Raw genomic sequence first — 14,433 nt, 5'->3', positions numbered from 1 at the left:
TGCAGTGTTAGCACTTCTGTGCGTTGAAGTGTCCAAGGCATCTCTCTCACTGAGACACATTTCACCTTAACTGGAACAAAGGACTCCTGTACTCCTTTACCGCTGTTATCACTCCTGCCCTGTGTCTTCTCAAGAAGATCAATACCAACAGGGCCCAAGTCATCCTAGAGGCCCCGAATTGGGCATGAAGAGTATGGTATCCAGAACTCCTCTGCCTGAGCATCTGTCCTCTGATCAGGCTGCCCCTCCAAAGATGAGGAGAGACTCCATTGCTTGGACCTCCAGAGAGAACTGCGCTTTTACATAGATCGTATCAAAGAACACTGGGTGGTGGATCAGCTCTTTGTAGGGTTCTCTGGATTGAAGAAAGATGAGGCTGTGCAGATTGCTATCTTCATTAAGATCTGATGCACAATAGCTAAAAAGCATCCTCCATAAGAACTGTGTGTTCATTCTACCAGGGCCAAAGTTGCTACCTCTGCTGTAGCACATGATGTCCTTCTCCTAGACAATTGTCAAGCGGCTGTGTTGGCGTCTCTCTATACGATCCCGATGCACTATTGTCTGGACAGTCATGTTCACCGATAGGGCCATTTTGCCCGTCGGTCCTGCAAGACTTCATGGTTTGAGTACAGTCACTGCCCCGCCTTCAAGTAGGGACTGCTTTGGTATCTATTCAAAAGGTGAGGCATCTGTTGGCTAGAGGTCTCTGTCAAAAATCTAGGTTACTTACCTTTGGTAACACTTCTTCTGGGAGAGACTCTATCTAGCCGCAGATTCCTCTCTGACCCTTCCATCCTCCCCATTCTGTAGTTGATCCCTAACCAATAATAAGATTCCAAGTCTAGGAATCTGTACACTGGTCACTTAAATTTGCTTTGTGTCTCTGCGTCTGGGGCGGGGACACTCTCAAAAGCAACTGATTTCAGTACACAGGAGTGACATCTATGTAGGTTCTGCACATCATTTCCAGAGAGAAACGCGGTCGGTGCAGAGCTGGATGCTGCCGCCTGCTGGAGAGCAGATGTACTGCTGAAGTGTTTCCGAATCCAGTCTAAGGCCTAGTGAATATTCAAAAGGTGGGAAATCTGCAGCTAGAAAGAGTCTCTACCAGACAGAGCATTACTGAAGTTAAGTAACTTGTTCTCCATGAAGGAAATTTCATAACACCGAATAGGGTTGCAAGGAGAAGCAAACCATTTCTAATTCTCCTGAAGAAGGGCCTTTAGTGAAAATATGCCACTACGTGCCCAGCAACTCGTTTTACAGAAGTTTTTACCAAATTATGTTAATGGCTTACATTTTAACTGAAAGCATAAAAGGTTGCTCTCACACAGACATTTTCTTTTTTCTTCCACAATTCTAATTACATTAAATGACATCTCCACATTTTAAAATGTTAAAAAAAGGAAAAGGAAATCCCCTCATGTTAATCCTTATGTCTCACACATGCTTTTCCTGTACATTTGTTTTCAGCATACCACAGTACTTCCTCTGCTCCTCATGGAACTGTTTGTGTGTTCACATGAGTATCCCAGTAAGAAGAAGGGGCTGCTGGCACTTAGCATCTTTTGCTTTGCATACCTGGCCTGGTGAGAATTTATCCTTTCATAAACAACTTTGAAAGTAGTTACGTTTATTTGGCTGAATGCGATGTAATTTCAAATGTGTGGATTTATGCGCATAAGATACCCCAAAAGCAAAAGACCAAAAAGAGTTGCGGTTCTCCTATTACCATGACTACAGAATCTGGATTTCATTAAAGACTCGGAGGCTAACATTATGCATATCACTTTTAATGCAGGCCCAAGCAGCCACATACATCATAAAACAGAGGTTTCACAATAGAATATTAGCAAACAGATAAAAGGCATGAGCACATAGCAATTAGCCTCTTTTAAATGTGGTGAAAGGAAGAAGAAGTCCCATAAACTTTAACCCTTTCCATGCGGCCGCGATTCCCCTGGTGTGCTGTAAACAGCACGAACAGGGGTGGTCCGTGATGAACCCCAGCCGTCATCAGCACACGAGCACCGTAGTGCATGACGGCTGGGGTTCGTCATCAGCATGGAAAGGGTTAAGAAGAGTCGATAATAAATCTCTAAGCCATCATGAAGAGAAGAAAGATGAGCGTTGAATGAACTGATCTGAAGAACAAAACCAAGAAGTTATGAGAGGTTATTTGAAAAAAAGGAGAGAAAAAATATGAATAATCCAAGAAGGATAAAAAAATTGGTGATGAAGCACATGTAAGAGAAAAAATTAAGCATATATGATAAACATACGCAAAACATAAGCACAAAAGAATAGAAATAACAAAATGTATACTGAATGTATAAACACCCACCCAAGGGAAAGGGTGGGAGGGATAATGTTAGCCTCCGAGTCTTTAATGAAATCCAGATTCTCTAGTCATGGTAATAGGAGAATCGCAATTTCATTACAAGACCGGAGGCTACAATTATGCATGTTGGTAGCCTTGTAAGACAACATCAGACATATGAGCGATTGGTTTACAATAGTGTGGAGCAAAAGTTCTATAATTAGACCAATCAGCTGCTTTAAGAATATCATCCAACTTACCTCCGGACCAGAAGGACTTACTGGCCATTGCACCTCTGATAGAATGTGGTTTAAAAACATTCAGATCGATACCTGCTAGGTTAATAACAATCTTAACCCATCTAGCAATAGAGGCAGAGGAAATACCTTTGTGAGGCTTAACGAATGAGATAAGTAACTGATTCACACCAGAGGGTCGAAGAGCATTCATTCTGAAATCGTACTCTTTCATACAGTCCACAACACATAGTTTTTTGTATAGATCAAAACGTGGGTAGAAGATAGAATCAGACATAGTCTTAGTTCTTTTATACACTTCAAATTTGACTCCAAACATGCCATAGGATCTATAAGAGATATCAAGAGCTTTAACATCAGAGACCCTACGGCAAGATATTAAGCAAAGTAATGTAGTGAGTTTAATGGAAAGGTTCTTTCTGTTCAAGAGGGAGTTATCAGGCCAGCTAGAGAAAAGATCAAGAATTAATTTAACATCCCAAAGGGATTGGTATCTTGGTTTAGGAGGTCTCCTTTATCTAATACATTTAAGAACCCTACAAATAATAGGATTTTTACCTACCGTCTTACTGTTGATCAGAGAATGGCCTGCGGAAATAGCTGATCTATAACAATTGATAGATGTTTAACTAAGGCCCCTTTCAAAATGTTCTACGAGAAAGTTAACTATATCAACGGTAGGTGCTTCCACAGAATCCAGGTTCCTTTCCACACACCAACAAAACCAGACTTTCCAAATGTTGTTGTACTGGTAGTTTGTACACAGGGGCCCATGACTCACTGGGGAGAGTTGAAGCTGTCGACGAAAGTCCTGCGAGATCATTGGATCTCCAGACACTCTCCAGGTAAGAAGGTTCAAATTCCCTGTTTGAACGAGAGGGTGAATTTGACCGTCTATGTCTGTAAGGAGGTCCGCAAGGGCAGGAATTAGGAAGGGAAGATCGTAAGTTAGCTCCAGGGTAGTGGGGAACCAGGCTTGGGATGGCCAAAAGGGAGTTTCCAGGAAAATGGAAGAGCGTTGATGTCTCACTTTCTGTAGGACTCTCTAGATCATGGCAAATGGAGGGAAGGCATAAGCGCTCATCCCTTCCCAAGATTGGAGAAATGCGTTTACCGCTAGAAAGTTGTTGCGGGAATCGAATACAGAGGTGTTGAGCTTCCAATCGCTGTGGTCTAGGAGGATCCTAGAGTTCCAATCCGCACAAAGGTTGGATTTCCCCGGAAGATATTCCGCTCTCAGGGAGATCTTGTGTTCCAGGCAGAACAGCCAAAGTTTCTTGGCTAAGTTTGAGAGGTCTTCCGATTTAGTACCTCCCAAGGGGTTTATGTAGGTGACAGCAGACATGTTGTCCATTTTCAGAATAACTGATCTGCCTTGAAGAGAGTGTTTGAAACTCATTAGGGCATAAAGACCTGCGGGTACTTCCATGTAATTTATATGGTGGGAAGATTCTTCCTGAGAACAAACGCCTCCAGTGTTCTGATCTAGGAGACAGGCACCTCAGCCATGAAGGCTCGCATCTGATTCCAATACAAAATCTGGCGCCGAACCAAAGATTGCTCTGCCATTCCAGGTGTCCAAATTATCTAACCACCAGGTCAGTTCCAAAATGGCCTCCTGGTTTAAGTAAACACGATCTCTGTACCAGAGGCCTGATCTCAGAGCTCTTGCTTTTATTCTTTGAAGGGCTCGATAATTTAGGGGCCTTGGAAAGATAGCTTGAATAGAAGAAGAGAGAAGACCCAGGAGCCTGGCTAGTTCTCTTAAGGATAGATTTTGTTGTTTTAGGACGTGTCTTATCTCTTTCCTGATTTTGGAAATCTTCTGGGAGAAGAAGTAGGCAATTGATAGTGTCTACCGTGAAACCCAGGAATTCCATAGTCTTTGAGGGGGATAGTATCGATTTCTCCTTGTTTATGATACATCCCAGGTTCTCTAAAAGGTTTACAACAATCTTCAGGTCTTGAATAATTTGAGAGTGATCTTGAGACAGGATAAGGTTGTCGTCTAGGTATATGATAAGACGAATACCCTTTACTCTTAAAGATGAGGCGAATGCTCTCATAACCTTGGTGGAACACCAAGGGGCTGAGGACAGGCCGAAGGGAAGAGCTTGGAATTGAAAGAGACGGTTCTTCCAAATAAACTGAAAGAAGGGTTGATGTTCCTCGGCCATTGGAATGGTAAAGTAGGCATCCTTTAGATCTAATTTGACCAACGAGTCCCCTTCCAACAACAGGTCTCTCAGAAGATGAATGCCTTCCATCTTGAAGTGTCTGTAAACAAGGTATTTGTTGAGCTCCCTCAGGTTTATGACGGGCCTCCAACCTTTGTCCTTTTTTTCTACAAGGAAGAGTGTGCTTATAAACCTCAGCAAGTCCATAGGGACTTCTATAATTGCGCCTTTCTGAAGCATTGAGGAGATCTCCTCCTCTATTATTTTCTCCTGAGCTAAAGTGAGGGCAATTTCCCTGGGGAGTGAATTTTGAATTGGAGTTCCTGTGAAATCCATAGCAAATCCGACCACGGTATTTAAAACCCAAGGGTCTTGAGTGATGAGTTTCCAGTTCTGAGAAAATAATTTTAGTCTGCCTCCCACCTTTGGTGAAGAAGAAGGGGAAGGATAAAGAATTGTAGTACTCACTTTGATGGTTGGTGTCGCCAGACACTCCTCTCGCTCTGAAGCCCCTTGAGCGGAAGCCCCCTCCTCTTGGTGGGTAGAATTGAGGTTGATTAGGGGGTTGGTATCCTCTTCCACAGTAACCTCTGGATCCCTAATAGGGCCTGCGGTTGAAGCGGCCGGAAGACTGGCCCCTTCTTCCGGCCCTCCCGAAAAGGTTGTTGGAATTGAAGACCCTCTTTATGTTCTGATGGGATTTGTCCAATGCCGTGAAGGTAGGAACGTATTTACCTAGGCTTTTAATTAGGTCTTCATCAAATAGCAAACCCTTAGGGTTGAGAGAGGGTTCCTTGTCAGCTAAGTCACTCAAATTGGGACTAATCTTAGTTAAGACTACTCTTCTCCTCTCGGAATTAAGACCTGCGTTTGCGTTGCCCAGCAAAACTAAGGCCCTTTGACTCCAACCTCGAATCATATCGGTGTTCAATGGGGAGCCATTAAGATAGCTGTCTTCATCAGCATCGATGATCTTAGCTAAAGGTCCTAGAACATCCAGGACCCTTTCTTGGCAGATCTTAAGGGATCTCGCTAAACCCTTTCTGGGATCCCTACCAAGTTTGAAAAGGTATGTTATTAGTTCAGGGTCGAGGTTTGGGGTCTGGCAAACCCTCCCCTCGATTGAGGGTCTAGAGCATTCAGCTCTTAAAAGATTGCGGGTCTCCCTCTCCAGAGGATTTCTTAGCCATTTTGCAATAAATTTTCAAACGTGATCATAGGGGATCCACTCTGAACTCCTGGCATATTTGATATTAAGGGGAGAAAACATCTCCTCTCCCAGGGGGTCAAATATACTGTCTTTGAGGAGGAAGGCAGATTATCCTCAAAGAGTTGGGAATCAAGATCTTTCTCGTTTAGGTCGAGGATATATTCATCCGGGAATTCAGAGGCATCATCGTCATGCTCATCGGCATGAAAGTTGTCATCATGTCCAAATTGGAGGCCATCATCACTTTGAGCACTTGGATAGTTTGTGCCGCGGTGGACGCCCATATACTTTGTGCGCTGAGGACACCTTTCAATGTCGTGCCGCTAAGGGCACCTGAAATGTTCAAGGTGCGGAGACCTCCCATAAATTTCAAGGTGCCAATACCTCCTGTAGTGCTCTTTGTGGTAGGCTCAATATTTTTTAGATTTCTTACCCCTTATTTCGATGAGATTGTTCTCGTCCATCTGGTTATAATCTGTGGTATCATCCTCTTCAGAGGGAAATGATCTCTTGGAGGCCATAACCTGGGATAGTGTTGAGAACATACAGGATCTCATTTATTTGTGAATTAGGTTGTTAATTGCCTCATTACCAATATCAGATACAGGGGTGCTAGCCTCATCTGAGTCTTTGTCAGACATAGTGTAAGGACTATGAAGGATTATATTTTACCCCTTTTTTATTTTTATTTTTATGACCTCCTGTATATATTTTTTTTCTTCAATTTTGTATGATTTGAGGCCAGGGCAATAAAAAACAAGCATTTACAATGCAATGGTCTCGAGATTGTTAAAGTTAGAGCTATTGGCATTGCTCATGACATTATTTTTATGTATGTTTTTGTTTTTGAAACATATAAATAAATGGCATTGTCATTTACAATGCCAATAGCTTAATCGCTCGCAAATGCGAGACCTATTGCATTTGCACCCACACACAGAGCCACCCACACACACAGAGCCACCCACACAGACAGAGCCACACAAACAGACAGAGCCACACACACAGACACACAGACAGAGCCACACAGACAGAGCCACACACACACAGACAGAGCCACACACACACAGACAGAGCCACACACACACAGACAGAGCCACACACACACACAGACAGAGCCACACACACGCACACAGACAGAGACACACACACACAGACAGAGCCACACACACACACAGAGCCACACACACACACAGACAGAGCCACACACACACACACACACACACAATTCTATTCTAATTCTATGTAAGAAAAGTCTACTTTCACACTCTCTTTTTGGACTGATTCAGAACAAGCCCCCTCCCACTCCTTTATGGGAACCCACACCAGAAAAGTGTGTAAGGAAAAATTAATGAGTGATTTGGTGTGTGAAATTGAGTGAAATGGTGGGTGAGGTGGCATCTCGTGAATGAGTGGCTAGGTAAATGAAAAGAGGTGGATCGATGGATCAGTGAGTGAAGGTATCATTGAATGATTGGCGGTGGGTGAGACAGATATGTGAGTGAACAGTGGGTGAGGGAGCGAATAAGTGTTGGGTAAATGGGTTGATTCTGAGCGAGTTGACTTGTGTACCACACATTGCCAACTGAATGGCCACTAGGTGCTTCTGTGAATCGGTGGTTTGTTTTTGATGCTGGTGAAATGTGGTGGATTTAGTATTAGACAATTTATTTTGGTACCTGGAGTTGTGGCCGCACCATGGAGAAAAACGGAGGCATTAATAAACCTCAACATTTATTCCAACAGGTTCAGGTATCCTAAAGCTTAGAATTTACCCAGCCTTAACGTATAGCGCCAAGTAAGCTCGCTACAGCTCTTTTACTTTGTGAATTCCCGCACTTTCAGTCTCCCTTGCTTGTTGACTCTGCACATTCTTGAGTTTTTCACATCTGATATCCTTACTGCCGCACCATCAGAGAGTACAGCACCCTCTAAACCCTGAATTGAACATCCTTCGTCAAAAGTATTTAGGTTCCCTTTCGAGAACGGCACATGCCATTGTAGCCCAGGGATTTTAGAAGGGCTTGTATCTAGCACATACTCGACAGAAGCTCACCTGTAGGAAACCACACAGGCAGCAAAATAATAACATATTTACATACCCAGCAACAGAGCGCGTCTCATCAGATATCACCTGAAGTAATGGCAGAGGGCCAGCTTGAGCCACATAGTCCAGTGCCCGCATATTACCTTACTACATCAAAGCCAGTCTCTAGGACAAAAGTCTTGCCAGGGCACAGCCTGTCTTGCTGTGTGCTCTGTTGTCACCTATAATGAGCACAGAGAAGAGGAGATTCTCTATGACTGCTGGTGTACAGAATGCTAAATGCACCCTAAGGAAGAAACTGCTGTGACAGTGAGTGCTGTAGAGGCCTGAAAAGAGAGCATGCTTGCGGAATAACAGGAAAGAGTACTCCTGCAGTGCAGTTAGAATATTGGGACGTAAAACTGCTTAAGGGACTTGTGGGAACTAGAGAAAGTCTTGCTACTGGAGCCTGAAATGAGAGAGCATTATCAGGAACAGAATGTCGCACAGCCGTGGAGCGAACGAGTCTGGGTGTCAGCAATCCAGAAGCATGGAGTGCATTTTTAAGTACAGACTGTTGCACCAGCTTGACGGAGGGCTGGGTGGTGTTGCTAGCTGGTCTGGAGATATATCTTAGGACTCATGGTGCCAGAAATGCTGCACTTTAGTAATTTTCTGTTGAGACAGTTACACAGCTTTCCAGTCCCCCTCTTCCATCCATTGGTTGTAATCCATGTCAGGTTTTATATTTGGAATTTGGTCCCTGTAGTCCTTTTAATTTATTATAAATTCAGTACTACAGGTAGGAAGACTCACGCATCGAACTGGTTGGTAAACCTGAGAACTTTGTAGCGGTCAAGTATGTCACTCTGTAAGGTATCACTTCACTGCTGGATGTGATGCTGGAACCTCTTGAAGCAACTAGACTGATTAAATGTAATTTAATGCACAAATTACGGTAATATCAAAGATTGCTGGTTATTTCTCTGCTCCAGGTCAATACTTCAATTAACGATTAAGTGTCCGTTCGATGTGCCGCACAAAATACAAGAAAACTGTCACACAGACGGAAATGTTACAAATGAGCAGTCGACTGAGAAACTAGGAGCCCTGTTTCTTCAGCACAGTGCACGCCTTGATGTAATCTAATGTTTACCTGGTCAGGGTTGTTATTCCTGAAACCGGAAGTCCTCGTATGAGATACAAGTGCTTGTAAATCTGCTACGAGGTGGCCCAGCAACTATTGGTGGTCCTCTGGCTGCCTGCTGGCCCCTGCCTCTGCCCCGAGGGCCGCCGCCTCTAAAGCCTCTTCTTGAATTATGGCCTCTACCTCGTAATCTGAGCCCCCCGAGGGCCTCCCACAGGTCATCTCCCGCAGAGGGAGAGCAGTGTCTGTGCCCTGGCCGCAGCCTCTGCTGCTCGCATGCAGCCTTCCCTCCCGACAAACACGCTCACGGAGAAACGAAAGCAAGGAAGCAGGGCGAGGCGGGCACAAGGATGAGTTACTTCTCCGTACGATGATATAGTGCAAAGGTCGCTGCTTTTATTCTTCTTTTCCACAAAATCTCCATTTTCTCAAGCGCATACCTGTCAATTTCAAGAACTACCTCGCCACGTGATGAGGGGTTGGGGCCTTGTGCCAAGAGGTACGTAAAAGGCACTTTTAATCATTCTCTTGCCATGAAGCCCCCAACCCTCTTTAAAAAGAGCCATGTGCTAAGCGGCACTGAAAGTGATCCCTATAGTAAACAAGCACTCACCTCAGGACGACTTCTTCCGGCGGCGGTCCGCATGAAATGGCTGCCGCAAAGCTCAGACATTTTCACGATTCGGGGGCGTGTTTTTAGCAGTTGGGTGACGGATGACGTCACGGCTTATAAACTGCAAAAGACACGCCCCCGAATCGCAAAAAGACGGGGCTTGAACAGAGTGACGCTCCTCTCCTCCAATGGCTGGTATCCGTTTAGGAAGCCAGCCAATGGAGAAGAGGGGCGGGTTCAAGCCCCACTGTAGGCAAAAAACATAAAATCTCGGACTCTGCCCGCTGCTTACGCAGTGCGACGCAGGCCGAGACCTAAAAAGGGAGGGTGGTGAAAAAGCGAGTTGGAGAGGGTCCAAACAGGATATGGAAGACCCCGGGAAAGAGAGCATTCAGTGGAGTGAATATTATGCCAAGAAATGGTTAATTAGGTTTAGGATAATTAGGTTTAGGATTCACTAGCGGTACAAAGCGAGTCTTAGCACGAAGAAAAACAGCTGATCTGCGCATCGAGCAACTCTCTAGGGGCTCGAGCGCGATCAGCTATTGCCAGCGAACGGTAGGGCGTTAGCGGGGAGAAAGAAAGGAGCCTTGGCAACGCAGTGATGCTGCGCGTGCATTGCCAAGGTCCATTCCTCTAACAGTGCTCGATTAGGAAAGTGCCGAGGGGAGAAGAGAAGGATCTTGTCGGAGGAGACCCTGTGTACTGCCTCGTGGTGTAGCGGGGTAGTAAGGGCAGAGTAGGTTGTCCTTAAGCAAATCAATCAGTACGAGTAAAAGAGAAGTGAAGCGTGAGGTGAGTGATGCCCCCTGTGCGATGTAAATCCGAGAGGGGTTTCGAGTCAGAAACAGCGAAACAGAGCGTTCAGAGGGCAGACATAGGCCGGTTGACATGGGTACACAAATCGGCAAGGTCGGGAGTCGGCTTCCATAAATTGGAGGTCGGGAGACCGAGTCAGGGAGTGGAATGAAACATATAATAAGGCACAATAAATACACAGCAAAAAGATCAATATGCAGCAGGGTTATCAATCAATAGGAAATGACAGAATAAGATATAAAAACAATCATTGAGTATAATTAGTAAGATTAATAAAATGAGGAACCTATCTGCTTGGAGCCGCACGTAAATGAGGCTAATTGTTATGTGCTCATGCCTTTTATCTGTTTGCTAATGTTCTATTGTGGAACCTTTGTTTTATGAGGTATGAGGCTGCTTGGGTCTGCATTAAGAGTGATATGCATAATGGTAGCCTCCGGTCTTGTAATGAAATTAAGGTTGACATATGTTTATAGTGACTTCTCCTTAAAAACTGTAAATGTTATAAATTTGCAAGTGAAGGTATTACCCTCACTATTCAATAAACAAATGGAGAGAGTAAAGGGAATTAATCCACGTGAGTGGACGGAAAGTACTCCTGGTCCCCTTGGCTAGGTATCTATATAACAAAAAAGAGGAGTACCACCATGAAAGGCTCAAAGAGCGATTTTGGTGGGATGGTTTTCTAGTGGAAAAAGAAGAAATTCCTTCTTTGGTTTAATAAACCCCTCACTCACCGACCTAGTCAGTGACATGCTTCATCATCGGGGTCCACCTTGACAGCCGAGTGCCATCAAGGTGTGCTGCGACACCTGGAATACAGTGGAGCTGGTATATGAATGATGAGGGCAAGAAAAAAGTAAGTGTGTTAAAAATTGTCCTCGCATGACTTGTAGGAGAAATATTTTATTCTTAAGACTACTGGACAATATTGAAAACGTGTGTGTAGATACAATAATAGGCTAATTATGACCGTGTGTATCTGTAGATAAGTGAAAGGTCTACATGTTTCAAACCGAATTGGAAATTACCGATTTTTCGTCAGGACCACAAAAGAGGAAGTGGGTGGTCAGGGCACACTAACGCCCTGCCATACCTACATTCCTTAGTTGACCTGTTAACAAAATCTGTTACAGGGTGAAAAAGCTGTAACCCGGGTGTGGTTACGCTCAAAGTAAAAAAAGACCTGTAGGGGGGAGAAAGAGAATAAGTCACAAGAAAACTCGTTACGTGCCTGCAACGTAGTGAAGTGACGAAATCTGCTGTCTCTGTGAACACCCCACACAGAATTAATGCGGACTATTTTAGTGCAGTGTGCTGCTCAATTACATAGAAATAACGTATTGGCGCAATACAGCCATTATGGCTACCTGGCACACCTATCAATAGTTGTGTGCTTTGTAAAAAAGATCCGTGATTTTTTCACTCGCATCCGATAATTATAGGTGCGTGGCTAGGCAACAATCATATCCTTACAAGTGAAAGGAGTAACGACGTGCTATTGATTCTTCTTGATCCAACAAAGACAATACAAGACAAACACAACATACAACACACAGTATGCTCGAATGGTGCTTACTCCTAAATCAGGGTCGTTAGGCTGCACGGGATTAGAGGGAAGGGTGGCCACTGTTGGAAAACATATTCTGCAATGAAAGGGAGAAGATGCTTAGTTCCGGGTTGACTTGCAGAGGGTACTGGAAAAATTCAAACGAAGAAACGGAAGGAATCGCGTTTCATCCAGGGAATTCAATTTTCTACTTACAGTTTTCAAGTGGTACGGTCAAGCGGTATACCTCGTTTGCCCCTCCATGCGCCCGTGGTGAGAACGCATAGTGAAGCGGGTTCAGACTGCCGCCATCGGGGTCGAGGTGGGCGTGGTCTCCTGAACGTGATGACGTCAGGCGCTCCCAGAAGGAGCGGTACGGTAGCCTGTGGGGTTCACACAGGGGCGTTGCTATAGTAAAGAAAACGATACCGCGTTAGGAGATACAAAAAAAGGAGCGTTGAAGTTAGAAGGTGCCAGGATTAGCTCTAAAATTACGGCTGATGCTCCAAAAAGTAAAGCGATCGCCTTGGTAATGTATATTCAGAAGAAGCTGCTTAATTTGTAGGATGAAAAGAAAAAAAGAAAAATGACGCTCCCTAGAGTAATAATAAAAAAGGGGTATATAATAATAACCCTTGCTGAACCAATACATAAGTATTAGTTAGGGCTATATGAACTGCACGGGCAGTAGGTATGAGAGCTCAAGGGGAATAGAAACCCTCTTAGTCAATAGGCATAGAGGATTTTTCTTGGGCAGCCTCAATTAAGGCTGTGCTGTATTAGGGCAGTCAGAATAGAAGTGTTTTTGACAGTAATGTGAAGGGGCAAGCTAGGTTTATATTAATGTTAAATGATCAATAAACCGAGAGGGCGGTTTATTTTGTGTTAAATTGGCCAGACAGAAGCGGGAGGGAAAGCAACAAAGTTTCAGAGATGCAAGTTATAGGACATTAGACCATGGGATATTATCATTTAATCCAGTGATATGTGTTGATAGTCTGTAGACCCATCTCTGTTCTTTTTCATACAGACGTTTCTGTAGGTTGGGTCCAGGTGTTATCTGTTCGATGATTGTCCATATCATGTCATTTGGTGTATGATTGTTCTCTAGAAAATGGTCTGTTAACCTGGTCGCACTTTTTCTGCAGCGGATCGTGCTGCGGTGTTCACATATCCATTGCTTCACCTTGCGGGTAGTCATTCCTACGTACTGCTTCCTGCATGTACACTCAATCAAGTAGATCACGTTACTGCTATTGCAGTTTGTATGGGAAATTTGTCTCCATACTTTTCCGGCTTCAAGGTCCAATGTTTTTGTATTTCTCGTCAGATGGCATAAGCTGCAGTTTCCGCAGCGGTAATGTTCAGTGACATCAGGGAGGCCCCAGGTTCTGGTAATAGAAGGATTAACAGGGGCGGTCCTTGTCTTGGGCCTGGTGTTGACCAGAGTGTCCTTTAGACTGTGAGATTTCTTAAATGAGAAGAGTGGTTTTTCCCAATGTAAGTTTCCAGTGTTTATGTTCGCCCAGTGTTTATTTATACTCCTGGTTACTTGATTGGATACTGCATTAAACGTGGTTACGCATGTCAGCGGTATAGAGTTGTCAATAGTTGTTCTCTCATCAAGGAGCGCCTTTCTGGCTTGATTTCTGGCCCTCTTCTGACATTTGTTTACAATTTTATTTGGGTATCCACGCTTTAAGAGTTTTGTCGATAAATCAGTGGCTTGTTCTTTGTATTCAGAGAGCTTACTACAATTTCTACCAATCTTAAGAAATTGTCCACACAGCAGGTTTTCCCTGAGTGGGCGAGGGTGGAAACTCTCAAACCTTAACAAATTGTTTTTTGCGGTGGGTTTATAATGAGTTCTTGTCTCTAGCCGGTTACTCTCCTTGGTGATGACCACATCAAGGAATACAATTCTTTCTTTGTCATAGCAGTTCGTGAATCTAAGGTTTTCATCGCAGGTGTTTATCTAGATGATGAATTGGTCCAATTGTTCAACTGATCCCTGCCAAATTGCTAGGACGTCGTCGATGTAACGTTTCCAGAATGTCAAATTTTCACGAAAGGGATTTGCATCATTCCAGATGAACTTTTGTTCAAAGTCGTACACATACAACCCAGCCACGCTGGGGGCAAAAACGCTGCCCATTGATGTACCCCCCGTTTGTAAATAGAGAGTGCCTTCAAATTCAAAATAGTTACATTTTAGTGCCATCTTGGCACATTCCAGAATGAAAGCTCTGGGTGTGTTGAATGACCAGTCAGTGTTTTTCAGGGTGTTTTCAAGGACTTTGATAGTATCATCT

General features: G+C 44.1%; 1 protein-coding gene across 1 annotated transcript in view; it reads left to right on the top strand.

Moving 5' to 3' along the window:
* The window catches only part of LOC147706218 (androgen-induced gene 1 protein-like), a 186,514-nt gene that overhangs the window by 88,708 nt on the left and 83,373 nt on the right, over window positions 1-14,433 (top strand). Inside the window, exon 4 of the mRNA XM_086932645.1 lies at window positions 1,477-1,592. Coding sequence (XP_086788771.1) covers window positions 1,477-1,592 — 116 coding nt within the window. The remainder of the gene's footprint in view (window positions 1-1,476; window positions 1,593-14,433) is intronic.

The sequence above is a fragment of the Lissotriton vulgaris genome, chromosome 7, assembly GCF_964263255.1.
Source record: "Lissotriton vulgaris chromosome 7, aLisVul1.2, whole genome shotgun sequence".
Taxonomy (NCBI): domain Eukaryota; kingdom Metazoa; phylum Chordata; class Amphibia; order Caudata; family Salamandridae; genus Lissotriton; species Lissotriton vulgaris.
The sequence above is the reverse complement of the archived record's forward strand: the minus strand, read 5'-3'. Positions and strand labels throughout refer to the sequence as shown.